Below are 19,387 nucleotides of genomic sequence, written 5' to 3'. Positions count from 1 at the left end.
GGGTGGAGGTCAAAGGGGCTACCTGACTGCCCAGCTTTATTTTTCCTACTGTAGCAATGGGAGGGGTTCAAATTCAAGACAGATCTCCAATACTATTCTATACCTGGAAAATTATATCAAATTTGTAAATTGTTCATATATAGAATCCAATTACTAAGGGGTCATCTTATAATCAGGGTTGTCTTATATTTGAGAAAATATGGCACTTGGCTGTCTGAGCAATGTTCAGACTAGTGGGATCAAGAACTAGAAGTATTCATACTTCCAGCACTGTTGGCCTGTGTTTAAGTTTGGAGCCGCTGGAGTGATGAACAGTCTGCACAGTCTGGTACCGAGGGACTAATAGCGCTTGAAGTTCTTTTCAATCTGTGTCAAAATTTGTGGGTATTTGTTGCTTCTGTCATTTGTAGTCATTTTCTTTGTTGTTTGAAGTGTATGGTTTCAGTCAGTGACCTACATTTTTAAATCATCTATTTTACTTTTCAGCCAGAAGCATGATTTCATAGATCTCCAGTGAAAGTTGCTTACAGCGTACGAAACAAGTGCTGTTTCTTATTTTTGGTCCTTTTTTCTTTCTCTGCTCTTTCTGTAGAACAAATTGGTGTTTCCTCTGCAAATCTGCTTTCAGGAAACACTCCCTAATAGTCACTTTCTTGTAAGTGGCCAAATCAGGGCTCTGTATGACTTGCCATTAGTTTTTTTCACTTGTGAAACGATAGACACAATTGTTTTTGCTTGGGAGAGGTACACCCCACATGTAAACAAGCTTTTTGCCAAATAAGATCATCAGTATTGATATTTTTCTCAAAAAACAGATACTGAATGTTATAATTAAGCCAAAAGTGTTTTGGAAAATTTCTAAAAAAATAGATATAACCACTGTTTCATTTCACAACTTTTCCACTTCAGCTGCTTCCATGGAAAAGAAGTATCTGTATATGAATCTTAAGTATACGTATTAAGAAGCACTGATTTAATAAGGTTTTTTCTTGTCATTTGAAAAGAAAAAATCTTAATTATCAATCTTTCATGCTATCCAAATAAGACCCTTTTAATACCTGGATTTTTGTTTGATTTTTGCTATATCCTTTTCCTACTGCAAGGTAGACTGATAGCTAACAGATCTAATAAGAGTTCTCCTAAAATGTTTTTTTGTACACGATTGTTAGTTGTTTTGAGACTTAACCACTAGATGGCATATGTCTATCATCAATTCAACCAAATGGCTGATAAAATGATTATAAGGGATTTGCATGCATTATTGAAAGTAGGAGTGTGAACAGTTATAACTGATAAGGCTGTGAAAACTAGTTCTAACTTGCTGGTTATCATTTAACATGGGGTGGGGCACAGTCCAGCAGAAAAGGTGAGGAAAGGAAGCCACCCCAGCAGGAACCTGAAAGTGGCAGGGCAGGCAGGAGGGAACAGCAAGGAAGGCGGGAGGGGAGAGCAGGGATTATTAGTACCTCCAGGTACTATAACTAGGGTCTGTGGACCCTGGGGCAGCTGCTTGTAGCCTCCCTGCCACGAGCAGCCTGGGCTCCAGGGAGGCCCCTGCCACCAAGCCTGGGCTGCTTGAGGTAGGCAGCAAGGATTCTGCCAGTGGCTGTACTGGGGTCCACAGAGTTTAGCTATTAGGTCAGGAGTGGGCAATTATTTGGGCCTGTGGACCACCAAAACTCCCTAAGTGGCTCTGTTCTGGGCCAGGTAGCCAAGTGGGGCTGCAGGTGGGCAGGGAGTGGCATTTAGGAGCAAGACGAGCAGGCAGGGCCAGGACAGTGCAGGCCTGAGGCCCAGAGCCACGATCCACTTCCCACCTGCCTCTGCAATGGTTCCACAGGCAGGGTTGCTGGGAGGGGGGCAGATCATGGCTCTGCCCCAGGCCACAGCCCCATGCTGTCACTGCCCCATGATCCCAGGATCTCCAGCTGGGACATGCACAGGCAGAACACACACAGACAAGTGGATGGGATGGGGCCGCAGGTGAGCGGGGCTGCGGTTGGGGTCTTGGGGCAGTGACAGCGCAGAACTAGGGCCCAAGGCAGAGCCATGATCCCCTCCCCACACATGTCCCTGCCTGCAGAACCAGCACACATCACTGGGATTTGCAGGCAGTGGATTGAGGCTCTGCCCTAGGCCCTGGGCCCATGCAGTCACCACCCCAAGATCCCAGCCCTGGCCCTATCCACCCACCCATTCCACCCCAGGTCACTGCTCTCTGCCAGCCTGCAGCCTCATGCCATCCACCCAGCTGTGCATCATGCCCGCCTGGGTCCCACCCCGGCCATGGGTGCAGGGTGGATGGGCTGGGTTGTCCTGGCTACAGGGCTGGTTTTGGTGGTGGTGGCAGCTAGGAGCCACCACTACTGGGGCTACCAGCAAACTAGTCCGGCCACCACACCACCCCAGTCCTGCCATGTGGCTGGGAGCAGTGGGACTGCCCACAGGTTCCACAACCCAGGCTGCCCCCTGCACCTGGTCCAGGTGGGGCTGAGGGACCCACAACAGGCCTGACAAAATCACTTGGTGGGCTGGATCCGGGCCACAGACTATATTTTGCCCACCCCTGTATTACGTACTAGTCCGTCTGTCCCCGCCACTTCCCTCCCACCTGCCCTGGGTTTGCAAAACCATTAATAATTTAACCGTTAAATTGTAATTACAACAAGTTAAACGGATATTTTTTAATCAGTATTTACATTCCTAATTGAAAGGTGTAACAGCCAGCTTCTACTTCTTCTGCAGCATTTATTTTAACTTGCGCTAATTTTGCTACTAAATGTCTACTTGATTTTTTTTTTTAGTAGTGTTTTATTTGGGATGGAGAAATATCTGAAGGATTAATCTCTCCCTTTTTAATGTTAATGTGCCCCATGTTTGTAACATGTGAACAAGTACATCCATTAGAAGGTTTTGAGCAAACAGTTAAATGTTTAGTTCTACTGTATAGGGAACCAAAATAATTGGAATTGAAGTTGCTGCCTTTAGTAGGGAACTTGCTCAAGACATTGCTTGCAACCTTCTTAATACTAATGACACAGTGAAGAAAGTTTTTATTTAGCTTATTTTTGTATAAATAACTTCAAAATATTGGGGTTGTCGAGAAAAGAAGAAAACATTTGGCAACAATCAGCACTATTTCTATACAGAGCAGCAGATGAAGTAAATCATTTTGGGCAATTTACTGTGTAGCATTTTTCAGTGTTTCATGTTACATATATACATGTGTGTGCATGGGTGGATCTAAGATTTTGAAAAGAGAAATGAGGTGCTATGGTGCATCATCACATATAACACAACAAATATTTTTCTCCAGTCAAAGATAAACTAGAAATTTTACTAATGTGCTAGGGGCCTAGCACTATTACTCAGTTTAAGATGAAAGCAGAAACAAATGTGCAATTTGTTGCACAAAAACACTTAAACCAGGACAAAAATTTTCTTTTAAATAAAATGAAAATGTTATAGTAGATGTTTGATTTTGAGTATAGGATTTGTTTGTATCTATAATTTGTCTATAAATTTGGAGCTGGACCCAATCTTGCAAGGTCCCTTCCAGCCCTAATGTCTAAGAAATATAACTATTTGTTAGCACTAATTTGCTAGATGTGATACAAAGTGTAAAAAACAAAACAAGCTAGGCAAGAATGGTCAAAATAGTCAAATGCTACTGTTTCTTTAGTCCTGCAATCATTATAGTTAAATTGACATGTCATATTCAACTTCCTAAAACACAGTCTAGTCTTCTTGAGTGTCTTGACAGTGTCTCCAATACTTCACCTTTTAGTCATTTCTATCCCTGAGTTAAGATTTTTAGCTTAAACTAAAACGGTCTTCAGGACTGTAAAATAGGAGAGAGAGAGATTACCAGGAACGGCTAAGAGGCAGCAAAATTGCCCAAGAAAAAAATAGTGGAACACCAAGACCATTAACAAGGAGAAAAGGTTGTTAATACCTATGAAGTGAAGAGAGATTAGCAGGAATCAGGTAAATTATGAAGAGCCATGAAGTCAATTGACTCCTATAGCAATTTCTGACTAAAAATACTGCTAACATCTGGGTAGAACAGAAATCAAATGTGGGGTGCAACTACACCACTGCATCCCCATGAATTTCTGTATAGAACTGTCCCCTACATAAAAACATTGTCATATATATTTTTAAAAAATCTAAGTTTTATAATGGTAGTTATAAACATCCTATGTGTAGTTAATGTTATTTGTAAAATTTTTTTAGAAATCCTAAAATTGCCTTTGCACTGAAATATTTTTCAGAATATAGGTATTTATATATCTGGCTTATGTGTATGTTCGTTAACACATTTCATTTTTTAAATATATGTTTTGAAAGGGTTTTTTATACCTACGAGTTTTGGCCACATATCCAGCTTGAAGTGGAATGGTGGCTGAATGGTAAAATTCTGATGCATGTTAAAATTAGAAATATAAATCAATTGGTGCATCAATCTTGCCCAAACTACTGATGTTTTGTGGCCGTTGGTTCCAGTAATGATTAGGGTTATACTCTTTCAATTGCCATATTGTTCCTTTTCCTCAGTTTTTATTCTGTAAAGCCTCATGCTTTTTTACTTTCTCATTTCCATCTTTTAGCCTGAAATAAGAAGACTCTTGATGTTTTTGAAAATGCTGCACTACTGCTTTCCTTACTAACAGTTTACTACAGTAACCTTCTTACAGCCCAGCTCTCTCATGGAAATTAATTATAGAGATATTATGCAGGATTAAGTACAAAAGTATTTGAAGGACAAATCATTCTGTTTAAATAAGTATCTCTGGTTTGACTTAGCAATACTTTTAGTTCTATAGTCGGTACTAACATACACACACACAGACATATATATACAAATATATACATACATACCTGTATATACATATTCATACACACACACACACGTATATTTCTGTTAACATACACTATCTAAATTAAAAAAGGTAAAAACTTCAAAATCAGTTTTACTGGGTATTCTTTGCTTTAGTTCCTTTGTGACTATTACTAGTCTACTGTAGCAAATAGTAATAAAAGTCAGAATATTGTATTATTAATGAGATGTGGAAGCTGACAGACTGTTGAATGAGGAAAGAACTGTAAGGACAGGAAGAACACTGATGATAAACTATAGAATTTTTTAACAGCTAAATGTCAGCATAAGTGCTTTTATAAATTGTTTGAAATTGGAAGGTAGCTGACCTAATATTTATGAAGACTTATAAAGTATTTCAAGCTTTGTGGCCACTGAAATTTGTGTATTCCTATCGTAGCTCATGGCAAAATATTGGAATAATTTTCATTTTATAGTGTACCATAATCAATATTGTTTGTTCAACTGCTTAATATAAAAGCTTAGTTTTTTTGCTGGTTTTAGCCTGCTTGTCTTGAGCCCATTGGCTTAAAGTACAAAAGGAAAAGAAAATATATTTATTGAGCAACTACACTGTTTTTGAAAGCCAGGAGGATCACTGTGAACATGTTACTGGGTGCATCACCACATGCAGTAAACTCCAATTTATTGCTCCTGGGTGTTTATAGGTGTGCCTGGGACCACAGCACATTGAACTGGGGCAGAGCAACCCTGGCAGGCAGTGGGCAGCCTGCCAGCCAAGGGCTACTCCGACCTGGTTCAATGTGCAGTGGAGGGGCTGGCTGTGGCACGAGGATGCTAGTGTGGGGTTAGCTGGGAGGCAGCCCCCGCACTTGTCTGAGACAGTACTATCCTATAGCAAAGTTCATTATTGTGCCCTAATACAGTAAATTCATGCACTCCGCACTAAAGTGCATGTGTAGATGTACCCACTGTCTGTTAATAAAGCTTTAAATGATTCTATATTATGAAAATATACTGAGTTTTAATATGCATTGTCTCCAACTTAAGGGATATTGTATGTACATATTCAATTAAAAATGTATATAGTGTAAAGCAGAATCAGCAAAAGCCTTTGGGAGCAATGAGAATAGTTATAGTGTATCAAAGATGTCCATAATCATCAGCCCAACAAGCTGATATTATTTTTAATGTTACAGTGATAAGTGCATTTATTTGAACAGAAATCAGTCTTCAAATCTCATGTTTTGATTATTGTGTAACACTTCATTTACTTGATCTAAACTAGAAAAATGTGGAGGGGTTGGGGGTGGAATCATCCAATACTGTTAAGTTTATTTTCAGTGATATTTTTACCTTTCTTTTCTGTAAATACCTAAATAAAACTTTCTATTCATTTATTTTTATTTCTAGAGATTATGTAAGCAGAACATACATATCGTCTTGCATCAAATTAAAAAATAAATTAGAATCATAGAAAATTAGGGCTGGAAGGGACCTCAGGAGGTCATCTAGTCCAACCCCCTGCTCAAAGCAGGACCAGCCCTAACTAGATCATCCCAGCCAAGGGATGTGTGCCCTAATACAGGTGCATATGTAGACAGTGACGTTTTACTGCAGAGCTAATTAGTCTACTGCTCAGTAAAGTGCATGTGTAACTTTAGTTTAAATGTAAAATAATTTATTAACCTGCAATAAACTGTAAGCGAATAACAAAAATTAAAATGAGCTTTTCGAATGTGTTACTGGGTGTGCTTGCATTTGCCTGTATTTTCAATAAGTCTATGTATCTAAGAGGAGCAGAATAAAAGGGGAAGCTCAGAGGAGGCTTGGGTTTGAGCATGGTACTCTCTCTGATCTTGGTTTTCCTGCAGAGGTTCAAGTTAATACAAACTGGTACCAGTCTAGCAAAACTGGATTCCTTCCATATAGTTTTACAAGCAGTAAGCATAAAAAAAAACCCAAAACAAATATTATAAACCCCACAGTTTAGCATCTGTGAACCCCTACAGTTTTTGCCTTGGGAAATCCCATCTTTATTCTCTTTCAAGGTAAAAGCAGTCTTTCAGATTAAACAGGATTGGCCATATTTCATTAGCACCTACCTGAGGTTCCTCTAAGGTATACCTGTACTTTAACCCCTTAAACCCCAGGCCACTGTCTGGATTGGTAGCAGGTCCTTTCAGAGATGCCAAGAAGCAAGAAGTGGCAGGGATCTGGGCACCTCACCAGAAGGTACCATCTTTATAGACCATCACAGTGTTACTCACCAAATAAGTTTCACTATTAGGGTCCAAAGTGGTGTTTTGAAGAGATATCCATTCAATAATCTCAAAATAATTCATTAAGAGAAAGCTGAGAGGGGATCTGGTGGCCATCTACAAACTGGCCATGGGGGACCAGCAGGCTATGGGAAAGTCCCTGTTCCCCCGAGCACTTACCAGGAGTAACAAGGAACAACAGCCATAAGTTGACGGAGAGTAGATTCAGGCTAGACATCAGGAAGCACTACTTCACCGTCATGGCGGCTAGGATCTGGAACCAACTTCCAAGGGAAGTGGTGCTGGCTCCTACCCTGGGGGCCTTCAAAAGGAGGCTAGATAATCACCTAGCTGGGGTCATTTGACCCCAGCATCCTTTCCTGCCATGGCAGGGGGTCAGACTTGATGATCTGCTCAGGTCCCTTCCGACCCTACCTACTATGAAACTATGAAAAGTCTGCAAGAGGGATGAACTTCTGTGGGCGATAGCTTTTACCCAGCTGTATGGCTGGGACAAACATAGATGATCTTTCAAATGCAGCACATTCTTCTTCAGGTTGGAGGTAAGAGCAGATGGTTAATCTAATAAAAAATATCACCCACAAAAATCCTTGGCTTACATTTGCTTTGTTTGTGACTGTCCCATGCTGCCTCAGTGTTGAGTCTGTGCTCCCTCAAGTCCCCCAGATCCTTCTCAGCAATCCTGCTACTGAGCCAGTTATTTCCCATTCTGTATTTGTGCTTTTAGGGTGCAGACAGAAGTGCAACTCCCTGCTGTAACTGAACAAACAGAAGTTCACCATTTGTTCCAGGGGAATCTAGCTCCTAGCTGGGAGCCTGCAGCCAGAGGGAGCCCGTTCTAGGAGTTCCCCAGCTGATGCCGGAACGTGGGATGGATGAATTGGAGCCCCCTCCCCCAGTTATTCTCCCCAAGGTGTAGCATCTTACATTTGCCTGTGTTTAATTTAATTGTTGCCTCTAGCCCAGCTTTCCAATCTATCAAGATCCTTTTGAATTCTACTCCTATTCTCCAAAGTGTTTGCAGTCCTCCTGAGTCCCGGGTCATCTGTAAACTTGATCAGGAAGCTCTCAGTGCCATCATCCAAATTATTACATGTTAAAAGGTATTAGACTCAAGACAGACCCCCATGGAAATGCACTTGTAACCTCCTGTCATTCTCACATTGAACAATTTGTAATTACTCTGTTTGCACTAATGAGGCAACTGCATATTCACCTTGCAGCTATTTTATTTAGCCCACATTCCACCAGTTTCCTTATGAGGATGTCATGTGGGCCTACATCAAAAGCCTTACTAACAGCCTTACAAAAGAGGACCTCGAAGACTAAAGAAAAATTAACCCTGGAGGGAACACAAATTCCCTAAGGCACTCTGCTTTTGAGCACCTTAATGTAATACCTGATTTAACCAGGGTTTTTTGCACAATTGGCCATTTTTAAGCACTCTGCAGCCATGCATGTTGTCATGACTACAGAGTGCATGAAAACTGTCACTTCTGTCTGTGCCCTCAGTGGTAACCGCTAATTGAGAGCCCATCATTGGATATCGTTAGGATTGTTGCTTTCCCCGTGTGCATTACCTTGCCATCTGTTACTGTATTATCAGTTGCTGTGTGCAACGAGATCTTTCTCCACACATATACTAAGCCTCCCACTCCTCCCCCCGCCCAGTGTCTATTCTCAGTAGGGCTGTGCGAAGCTTCAGTCCCTGATTCAATTCAGCAGAGATTCGGCCCGATTCAGTGGCCAAATATTTGAATCCAAATCAAATCAGGATACCCTTTAATCTCTCTGAATCAAATTGGAAAGATTTGGACATAGACACAGCTTTAAATGTTTTTTCTACATACCTCAATGTACCAGGTGGCTCGTGAATACTGCAATTGTGGGGTGAATGAAACGTCCCACAGAAGCACGGGGGGGGGGATCCCCAGCGCGCTTTGCAGCAGACCTGGACATGGACCAGAAGTAGTCCCGGTCCCACCAGGGAGCAGGTGTGGGCCCCCCCTGTGCCCTTCCAGCTCAACAACTGGTGCCTCCTGGGTCTGGGGGGGGCACTCAGGGTCCCCCCACGGTCGATCGCCAAGCTGAGGGGGCATGGTGGGCCCCACCCCATGTGCTCCCCCTAGTGGACACAGAAGTGAACTGGAAGTACTTCTGGTCCACTTCCGGGTTCACCGCCAAGCACACAGGAGGGCCCCTGCGCTCCTGTGGGACACTCCATCTGCCCCAGCATCGCAGCGTTCATGAGCCACACCTGGTACCTCAAGGAATGTAGAAAATACATGTAAAGCAGTGTCTATGGCTGAATCACTGATTCTCTGAATCAGCATTGAATCTTCAGATTTGGATTCAGCCAAATCGAATCAGGGATAGTGATCAAAATGAATGAATCATATCACTGTCTCTGATTCGGGCCAAATCCAAATCAAATACAGCCTGTTTCACACACCCCTAATTCTCAGCCTTCTCCCTCTCTAACCTCCTCTGCAGATTTTGTTTCACCAGGAAATAGTCCAGTAGCTCATGGGCTTTGCCATTTATTTTAAACAAGGGACAGATGGCAGGGCCTTGTGCAACTGATCAGTTTGTTTCACAGCTGGTTCAGTACAACTTGTTGGGTTGTGAATTAAGGGAGAGGGTGGAAGGAACCACTGAGGGGTGCTCTTTCCTCTCCTAGTTTCTGCAGCACTTTCTTGCCAGCATATTCCAAAGGGGTCACTGATCTTGAGTGTCCAACACAAGAACCTCAGCATCCAGCACCTAGACTGCCAGCTGAACTCAACAAGCACTAGCATGTTTGTAAGCAGAGCTTAGAGGATGTTAAGGCTGGTGCCCAAAGCCATCTATTCCCTTTTGCCGCTGAGTTGTTTACATACATGTATGATGGACCTAGATACTCTCATGTGTGGTTCTACTTGCAAAAGTAAGCTGATTAAACATCCTTGTCTTACTTTACACAAGCTGGAAATGAGGTACTATCTGTTACTGGCCAACTCTAGAGTTGAAAGAGACGAAGAGATTTTGTTTGAGTCCCTTATATACACATTTGGTCACTTAAAATGGGAAGTGAGTGGAAAACTTTGCTCCACACCCTCTCAGAAGCCATCACAGCCCAGGTGAAAAACAGCAAGTAATGGCAGTACTTTGGACTTACGACACAATTGGTTTCTGAAAACCATGTCTTAAGTCATAACATTGTAACTCAGAACCAATTTTCCCATAGGAACAATGTTATAAATGGGGGGTTGGTTCCTGGACCAAGGCCCGATACCCTATTTTCACCAAAAAATAACCCAAAATTTTGTACTCAATCATAGATGAGTAATATAGCCACATTAATGTATTTATATTGTAAACAGTAATCATATTGATTTGGAAGAACTTCTTTGAGGTGACTTTGCTGGACTTTTTGAAGGGTTCTTGGCTGGAGTCTTCTCAAGAGTCTTGGCTACAGGTTTTTCTGGAGTCTTGTCTGCTTTCTTAAAGAAAGTGTCCAAGGAAGTTTGGACAGATGTTCTCCAGGGAGATGAGTGATGCACCGAACTTGTTTGTTGGTGTGGGGTCATATCAGATCAAGCATTGTAAAGTCAAAACTGACATCAAAAAGTTTAAACAGGGTGTCAGTTTAAGTTAGAAGTGCTAAATGTTGCAAGTCAAAATGTTGTAAGTCAAAGACTGTCTGTATCCTTAAACTTGATTATGTTGAAGAGACCATCTGAAAGGGAACCTCACTTAGCAAATTTGCACTTCCAGATGTCCCAACATCAGCTCTGTGGCTCAAGTAACAAATCATTCCTGCACCTCATTCCAGTTTGCTTTGCAGGAGCAACATAGCCAAACAAAAATCTACCTTGGCTTATCTATTGCCAGCAGACCTGTTCCTAAAGCTCTCTGAGCAAAGCCAAATGTTACTCTTGGTTAGTAACAGTGCCAGTGCAGCTGCACAGTAATGGGCAAGGACACCCTTGGGACTGCAGAACTTTTCTTACTGATGTGCAAGGCAGGAAGAACCCACGTGACTGGTGAGGCAGACCCTCATCTGGTTTGTAATTATAACAAATTGGACCCAGAGACCATGAAGCCCAAAACAAGCAATCTGAAACCTACCTGGAAGACGACTACTGCTTCAAAAAGAGATTCATCTTAGACCATGGGCCAGCAATCTTTTCAAGCCACAGGCCAAAACACCCTGACTTGTGGTGCATCAGCAGTGGAAGATTGGCTTTCCCTATGCCCTAGCCAGCGCCATGCAGCTGGGAGCTGCGCTATGCAACTGTCATTTACCCCAGGCACCCATTCCCCAGCTGCAGTGTGAGCACAACTTCTAGCCAGAAAGGAGATACGCCAAAGCCAGGAAGCTGGGAAGTGCTTCCATGCTTCTGCCACTTTGCCATACCCCTGCCCCTCCCCACAGCCCAGCCCCAGTACGGGTCCCTTCCAGCTGCCAGCTAGACCCAGGATGCAGGCTTAGGTGGTGAGGGGGGTGGGGAGGGCAGAGAAAAGCAGCAGCAGTGGGCACAGCTTCTAGCTCCTTGGCTCCCATCTGGCTGGAAGCTGCACCCATGCCACAGCCTTGGAGAGGTGGGAGGGACAGAGGGGTGCAAGGCACAGGGCAGCAAGAAGTGGCATGGACATTAGCGATGCACAGGGGGTGCACGCAGGTGCACATGCACCCCCCGAGCTTGGTGGTGCTCCCCTTGCAAAAAACGCTACCGATGCTGCCAGCAGCGCCTGTGGACAGTTGCCACTTGCAACGCCCCCTCCACCACCGGCCCGACACTGCTGGCACTGCCTGTGGGTGGTCACTGACCACCAGTCAGCCCTTGCCAGCCAGCCCCCCTCCCCCCACTAACACCACCACTTCCTGGTGACACCACCACGGCTGCCTGCAGGAGCTCCTCACTCAGCCCACACCCACTGCCAGCACCGCTAAGCCTGCCTGCAGGAGCTCCCTGCTGCCATGCCCCCACTGCTGACAGCCACCTGCAGGCAGTCGCTGTGCCCCCCTAGCCTCCGGGGGCACACAGCCTTCGTGGGTATGGGCACAGCTTCATGGGTGATCCTGCCTCAGGCAGGGGATTGAACTAGACGATCTACAGTGGTTCCTTCCAGTCTGACTTCTCTATGATTTCTTGGCCCTGGTGCAGCTCCTTGCTGCTCAGCCCCAGCGTGGGCATAGGTATAGACAAAGCCCTGTGGCTCTGCAGGCTGTATGTTAGCAACCCATCTTAAACCCTTTGTCCAGGTAAAATGTGAGAGGAGTCAGAGCTTTGCATTACAGTACCATGCATGCACAGAGAAGTGAGCAAAATGGACAATCCAAACATGCCTAGGAAGGGACTTCTTGCCAAGCTAGACAGCAGGCCAAGTGTAATCATTTCTTCTGTTGTTTAATTCAAAATGAGCAAAGCAGGTCACATTTCAAACACAAGGCCTGCAACACTTTACAACTTTTTTTTGCTTTTAAATAATGCAGCAGTTCTGGCAACAGGAAGGGTGCAGCAGCTGTTTTAAAAAAAAGTCTAAAATCTGTATTTTGGGAGGGCTGAGGGGGAAAGAGTTTGGTCCAGAGTTTTACAAATTGATGCTCCCCACTCCTACACTACCTCCATGTTGGGGACCTGCCCTGCCAGCCTCCAGCCCAGAGCTGGACACTTGGAAGTGCTCAATGACCAAGGCTCATGTGCAGCTTCTGACACCTCCAGACCTGGCCCTCTTCCTTTGGAGCTGACACCCACGCTCAGTCAGGGGGTGGCTCTTGGTCTCATAAGACCATACCTGTAATTCCACAGAGCCCTTTAGAACACCCACCTCTGGAGGGCTGAGCACTCTGGGTCTTGCACAGGGCTGTGATAACAAAGAGCTACTGATCAGGTCACTGGAGCTGCAAGAGAAGTTGCCATTTCATATGCAGGAGGGAAGGGGGCCAGGAGGACCAGGAAAGAAGCCAGCACATCTGTGTCTTGCAGAGTATTCCTGGGGCTGCGGCTCTTGGGGAGTCCACCCTGTACAGGGACCATCTCCGACAGCTACTGCCTCCTGGGCAGAGCAGTCCATCACATGTGGCTCCTCTCACTGTCCTAGAGCTCTACCAGCTGTGTAACAGCCCTCCTCAGCCAGAAGCCGGGAACTGGTCTGCTTCCTGCTGCCTCAGCAACAGCTCCCTGGGGTCCATGGAGGGCAGGGCACAAGCAGAGAGGCAGAGGGAGTGATGCTGAGGACAGCAATGCCACTACAGTGTGCAGGGAATGACCATGAACAAGAGGGCTTGACACTGCCCCTGCCCACCACCCATGAGGGCAAGAAGATAAAGATGGAAGCAGAGGTCCAACCCAGAGCAGGCAGAGGAGTCGGAGCTGGTGGGAGATAGATGTTTCCCACCATGCCCCTGGAGCTATATCCAGGTGATGAGGCCCCACTCCCCCGGCAGCTCCAGGAGGCCACATGGGGCCGTAGAAGGCAGTAAACTCAACTTCTGTCACCCCTGAAAGAAATCACTCCCTCCAATCAGCATGGCCATGGTTGTTTCACCCCCCTGGTGCATCCCAGCAGCTGTCAGAGGATGATGACTCCTCTGCCTTGCTGTGAGGATGCTCGCTGGCTTGGCCCATGCATGCGCATGGGAGGAGCAAGTGCTGCTCAATCTTCCCTGCAGGTCTCGGCCTCCTTGTTCCTTTAGCCAGTGTGGGAGTAGCTCCCCTGCTCCTCCTGGTGAGGGTTGGTGCACCATGGGTACTGGCAGGCTCCTTCCCTGCAGATGGCACTGGCTCTGGCCCTTCCCCCAGTGGCTCTGGAAGCACCTGACCCGGCCTTGCTCAAAACACAGGGATCTGGTCTCTGCGCACAGTGTCCAGGTCATCATCCAGGGTGAGCAGGACCTGGAAGGAAATGAACACATGGCTCCTGGGTGAGCATCACCACACACAGCCGGTGGTGTGTCTCACAGTGCTCCCTCCACAAACCAGAGAGAAGGCAGGAGAGCAGAGATGGATGGGCAGCACAGGGACCACGTCTGTGCAGCAGTTTGAGCTGAACCAGGAGCCCCCCTACCTCCTTTTCTCTAGCAAGCTACAGCAACAGAAGCATAGCTCAGGCAGCAGGGATGTCAGCCACCCCCAGGCACTTCCTACCGCCTGCAGTGCTGTGGCTTCAGCATGGTCTAGCTGGTTCCAGGGAGCAGCAGGAGGGGAGCTGGCTGTGCCACTGCCCTGGCTGTCTGACCAGAGGGCTTCTCTGCCCAGAGCTGATGGCAACTCTGGTGCCCCTCCCATTGAAGACACAGGGAGTGTAACACGACAGATGAGGAAAAGGACGATAAAGCTGAGTTCTGCTGAGGCAGGGCAGGAACCAAAACCCCTGACTCCTCCTGACACTCCCACACCTTTTTGAGAGAGCCCATGTGCAGGGCTAGGGAAAGAGAAAGCAGCAGAGGAGGGCTTTGCTCACCTCCCCATTGCCTCCCACCCAATGACTGTGTATGTTCCAAACCCAGGGCTCAGGCCAGACTTAGGCCTTGAACTGGCAAGTCAAACTGGGACCTAGGCTCCATCTAGGGGGCTGAGAGTAGAAGGTGAAACCACGTAAATTAGGAAAGCCCAGAAGCAGGGATGGCTCAGCACTGGAGACCTCATCGGGTGTCCCGAAGTGTCCCACCTGGACCAGTGACCAGGGATCCCCTCAGACAGGTGTGACACAACAGGGTCAGGTAGGGCTGTCTGAGGGACTCTCACTCCCCAGGAGGGCTGCCTGGGCTGCAGGCTGGGTGGGGACCCTGACCCTAGAAAAAGCAGCTGTACAGACAGACCTAAGCCCAGGCAGAATAGGTAAGGGTGTGAGGGCTTTGCTGAAGAGTGCTGCCCTAAGAGCAGGGCACTTGGGATGAGGAGCCCTGAGTGGGGTGGGAGCTGCCTGCGAGCAGGCTGTGGGTGCGGAGGCAGAGAGCAGGCACTAGGGGCCACCAGATCATACTAGCAAGGTGAAGAAAGCAGGGAACTAGGGAGAGGAGAAAGGAAAGATGAGAGGTAGGAGGAGTAACCAAGGGGGGAAAGGGCAGGACAGCAGAGATGAATGGGCAGCATGCGGTGTAGCAAGGCTCACCAAGAAAGAGAAGAACAAGGCAGCAGCCGAGAGAAAGTGCCAGATGTCATGGTCGTCAAAAAAGCCCAGCAGCGCACAGGGCCGGTTCTTCTCTCGGGACTCTGCAGGGGTCTCCTGGGGAGAGAGCAGAAAGCTGAGGGTGGCCAGGCACAAGTACTCAGTCTCAGAGTAGACAGGGCCCTTTGGCTGAGTGCACGCATCACATGAGAACGCCTCTGCCCCCCACCTTGTCCACCCGTTCTGGGCAGAAGAGTCTGTGTGTATGGGGAGAGGGAGGGGCAGAGAACATGAGAGGCAGAGAGCTAGGAGGAGGCACAAAGAGACAGGGTGGCAGGAAAGTGGATTGGGGGTCTGGACGTGGAAGTCCAAGCCTGGCCTTGTGAACTGTAGAGCCAGGAGATGTGGTGCCAGTTAGCCGGGCTGCACAACATGGGCCCGAGAGCCTCGCCCACAAATCACTTTGGGATGAGCAAAACCATCTCCTTCAGCAGGGCACGTGGTCTTGATACATGGTAGAGGTGTCAGGACAAGGAGGGTCACCCCCTCCCCAGGTAACATGTTCTGATATTCAGTTACCTGCCCCAGTTGAAATGTGCACCCTTGCTCCAGCCTGAACTTGTGCAGCCTCAGCTTTCAGGACCTGCTCTGCTACTGGCCTGCAACTGCCATCTCCTGGGCCCAGCCTAGTGAGGCTGATAACCATTCCTGCTGAACCAGTGACGCACCTCTGAACTGCCCCAAATCCAGAGGGAAATGGGATGCAAAACTGGGCTAGCAAGTGGGCAAATACTTAGCTAACACTGCTCTCTGCTGCTCTCTCCTGGCCCTGAACCAAGTGCTCTGTGCACTAGGGAGCACAAGAACTGGACAGAGAGCACTCAAACATCAGGAAACTCTGGAGGTACAGATGTGGACTGGAAAGACAAAGACCCTTAAGCACTACCCACCAAAAGACACAAGCAGAGGCATTTGCCCTCCACAGAAATAGCCCTCTGGAGGAATTCTTCGGGTCCTGAGAGCTTCCTCGAGGTCCTACCCAGGTGTAGTGACATTTTGTCTTTTTACCAACATCCAGCCGAAGCCCCTTCAGAATCAACACCGTGTTGCCCTCTCCTTTCCCAGTAGGGCACAAATGAATGTGCCAGTCAGCAGCATGGAAAATAATCCCCTCAGCTACAGCTGTGCCAGCACTGGCTATTTAGGGCCTGTCTCCATGACAGTGTTTGTCTTCTGCATGAGCTGAAGGAGGTTACCATTCTTTGTTTTTTCAGTGGCTTAGGACTCATTTTCCTAAAATAATTTCTTGTGAGATATTAAAAGGAATTGGGGAAGGAGGCAGGGCACAAGGAGATGGAGGAACCAGGAGAGAGAGAGATGGACAAATGGGCAGGGCTGAACAAAGGGGTGGCCTTTACCTCCCAGCTGCTGAGATTCTGGAAGAAGAAGTAAAGGGCAGCTCCCCACACTATGGCAGTGGCCACGATGCAGAACAGTGGGATGGGCAGAAGCTTCTCCGAGCTACGAAGCTGAAAAGGTCAAGAGGGACAGGGTCTCAGAACAGGCCAGCAAGACACAGTCACAAGGCATGTCCTCAAGGTCAGACCAGGCACATGTTCTCAACAGAGGGCACAATGTAGAGTGACAGTCCCAACCTGTGTACACTTGAGAACAGAGGCACATGGATGGGTCATGCGCACGGTATCTGTTCTCCACAAGGAGCCAGGACATCCCTTTGGGGCTGCCAGGGCTTGCAGGGCCCTGGCATGCCTTTTATTTGCTGCCAGCCTAGGATTTTGATAAGTTCTATTCAAGATGCATGGCCAGACTGGGCTTTTCCCTACCTGCTCCTCAGCACCAACAGGAGATCACAAGGGCCACGGTGCTAGCAGCAACCCAGCCCCTCATGCCTACCCAGATTGGCAATCACCCCAAATCTGCTCCCAGCATGGGTACTGGATGCCACAGGATGGGTGCTTTGGAGTTCCAGAGAGCCATGGTGCCATGATGGCTTAATGTGGACCAGTATGTTACTCTCCCATCTGATCCTGAAGGAGCCAGCAATGTGGTCATGTTCTGTGATGGGCTCCTGGGCTGCTCCATCAGACACTCACTACTTGGCCCCTCTGCCCTATACCTCTGCAGCACAGCGGGAGATCACTTTATCATCACACAGGCAGGTAGGGGGCAAACACTGTCAACTGTCAGGTGAACAGCAATGCCTCACTAAACTGTGTGCTGAAGTTGAAAGCCTTTCTCGCTGCCCAAAGCTTGAATTAATGGGCTTTTTGTGAGGCACCAAGCAGAATTTGGGATGGGGGGAGAGAAAAGGTGGACGGTACCCCTTTGCCTTAGCCCAGGATTTGCATGGACATGGAATTACTGTGTCGAATGCCTGCCTGCCATCCCTCCCTGGCAGGCAAACATCCAGCAGGGCCAGGGTCCAAAAGTCCACAACCAGCACCATTACCTTCATGATGATATAGAAAGCCAGGTACAGCAGCAGGTTACAGATGAAGATCCCCAGCAAGTAGGAGGCAAAGTCCCTTGGCCGGTACACCAGCCCAAAGATGGCACTGAGGGAAGAGAGCGAGGGACAGACTGAGAATAACCTCACACAGAGGTGTCAGAAGAGGTCAGCCACACCTTGCCCCCATCAAACTATAGAGCCCCTCCCTGGCATCCTTTGGTCTCCCACAGCTCCAAGCAGGCAGGGGAAAATGGCTCAGCCCTGTAATACAGAGGGCCACACCAAGTCACAGAGTGGGGAAGCAACTCAGACACAGTACAAAGCCAGGAAACCTGGCTCTCACACCTCTGCTCTAATTTCCAGGGGAATAGGGCTCCCCTGCTGCTCCTCATTCCCTGGCATGTACTGTGAGACTGTTGGACAGCGGATGTGGCTCTTCTGATCTGCTCTCCCATCTGCTCAAAGTCTTCAGGCAACTTTAAATAAAGGATTTAAAAGCAGTCTCCGACTCTCCACCCTCCCTGCATCCCAGGCATGGCCTGCACTTTCCAATCCTTTTGACCTCCATTCTGTTGTTGTCTGGAAGCCCCATGCAAAGATCAGGGAACATGAAGAACATGGCTGAAATGCCATTTGAAATTGATCAGAGGCATGAAAGAAAAACGGGGCACTGGCTAGGCTTAAACTCCAACCAGGAGAACTCACTGTCACCATCAGCATCTCCACTTTCATTAATCAGCAGAGATCAGAATTCTGTTTTATTTCCTGATGGACTGTGCAACTGCTGAGCACTGAGGCAACCTCACATCAGTGACCACAGATCCCAGCTCCCCAAGGTGCAGAAGGAGCACAGAGCTGCTGCAAGATGGCCTTGTCCTTCGTGCAGGGGACTCCAGCTCTGCCAATGCTAAATATCCAGGAGGGAATCCAAACAAGCCAATCTGGAGTCCCCCAAATGGGATCTTGGCTAGGAAGGACATTTTTAGCAACAGACCTATTCCCAGGAATATTACTGAGAACATTCACAAGTGCTCAGGACCTTGGCTTTATCGCTCATCCAAGAGCTGGTCCCTCCAACTATATGGCCTGGCCCAGGGCTAGGACAGTAGTTCTGCCCTGGCTCAGAGGGGAAGACAGGGCCACCTCCTGAATCACCAGCACTACTGACTACAGCACCGTTAGCTTCATTGGGGTTCCCAACCACAAGCTGAGCAGGCCTCACTTGCTTGAGCTCAGCAAATCCCACAAGGTCACTGAACCTGGTTTCAGCTCTTTGAAGCCAGGAACACATCTTTCCTTTGAGGCGTGCTACTGAAATGCAAGAGAAGCTGCCAAAAGACTCCAACACAGATGCTACTGAACATCACCTTATCAGGCTGCCCTCAAGAATCCCTGCAGACATACCCCACCCCCACATACATGCACCCACAAACACACTACTTACAAAGACCAGTTAACTAGATTGCCAGCAACAAGCAGCACCATTCTGTCCTGGGGAGAAAGCAGAGTCATTATCATGCTTCCCCTTGGGCTGCAGAAATACCAGCACCTGCTGCTTGAGACACAAACATGACTCCATGGGGAAGGCTGTGAGGGTGTCTGTTCCAAGTAATGCTGACCTCCTTATGCGAACACCCTCAGAAAGGACTCCACCAGCTTGGTCAGGAGTGTCACATACTTAATTGCAGGCCAAGAAAG

General features: G+C 47.3%; 1 protein-coding gene across 3 annotated transcripts in view; it reads right to left on the bottom strand.

The window, feature by feature from the left end:
* Positions 1–12,476: 12,476 nt before the first annotated feature.
* SIDT1 (SID1 transmembrane family member 1) overlaps positions 12,477–19,387 on the bottom strand; it is a 78,305-nt gene continuing 71,394 nt past the window's right edge. The window contains exons 21-25 of one of the 3 annotated variants that reach the window (XM_090057508.1): positions 19,134–19,180; positions 17,690–17,795; positions 16,638–16,748; positions 15,223–15,336; positions 12,477–14,003 (exon numbers count right to left, since the gene is read on the bottom strand). In XM_090057508.1, the coding sequence (XP_089913634.1) occupies positions 13,941–14,003; positions 15,223–15,336; positions 16,638–16,748; positions 17,690–17,795; positions 19,134–19,180 (441 nt within the window). In that variant the 3' untranslated portion in view covers positions 12,477–13,940. Of the gene's footprint in view, positions 14,004–15,222; positions 15,337–16,637; positions 16,749–17,689; positions 17,796–19,133; positions 19,181–19,387 lie in introns of those variants that run through there. The other 2 variants (XM_090057521.1, XM_090057515.1) reach the window with 2 other exon arrangements.

The sequence above is a fragment of the Crocodylus siamensis genome, chromosome 1 (genome assembly GCF_052110815.1).
Source record: "Crocodylus siamensis isolate JL-2025a chromosome 1, ASM5211081v1, whole genome shotgun sequence".
NCBI lineage: Eukaryota > Metazoa > Chordata > Crocodylia > Crocodylidae > Crocodylus > Crocodylus siamensis.
The sequence above is the reverse complement of the archived record's forward strand: the minus strand, read 5'-3'. Positions and strand labels throughout refer to the sequence as shown.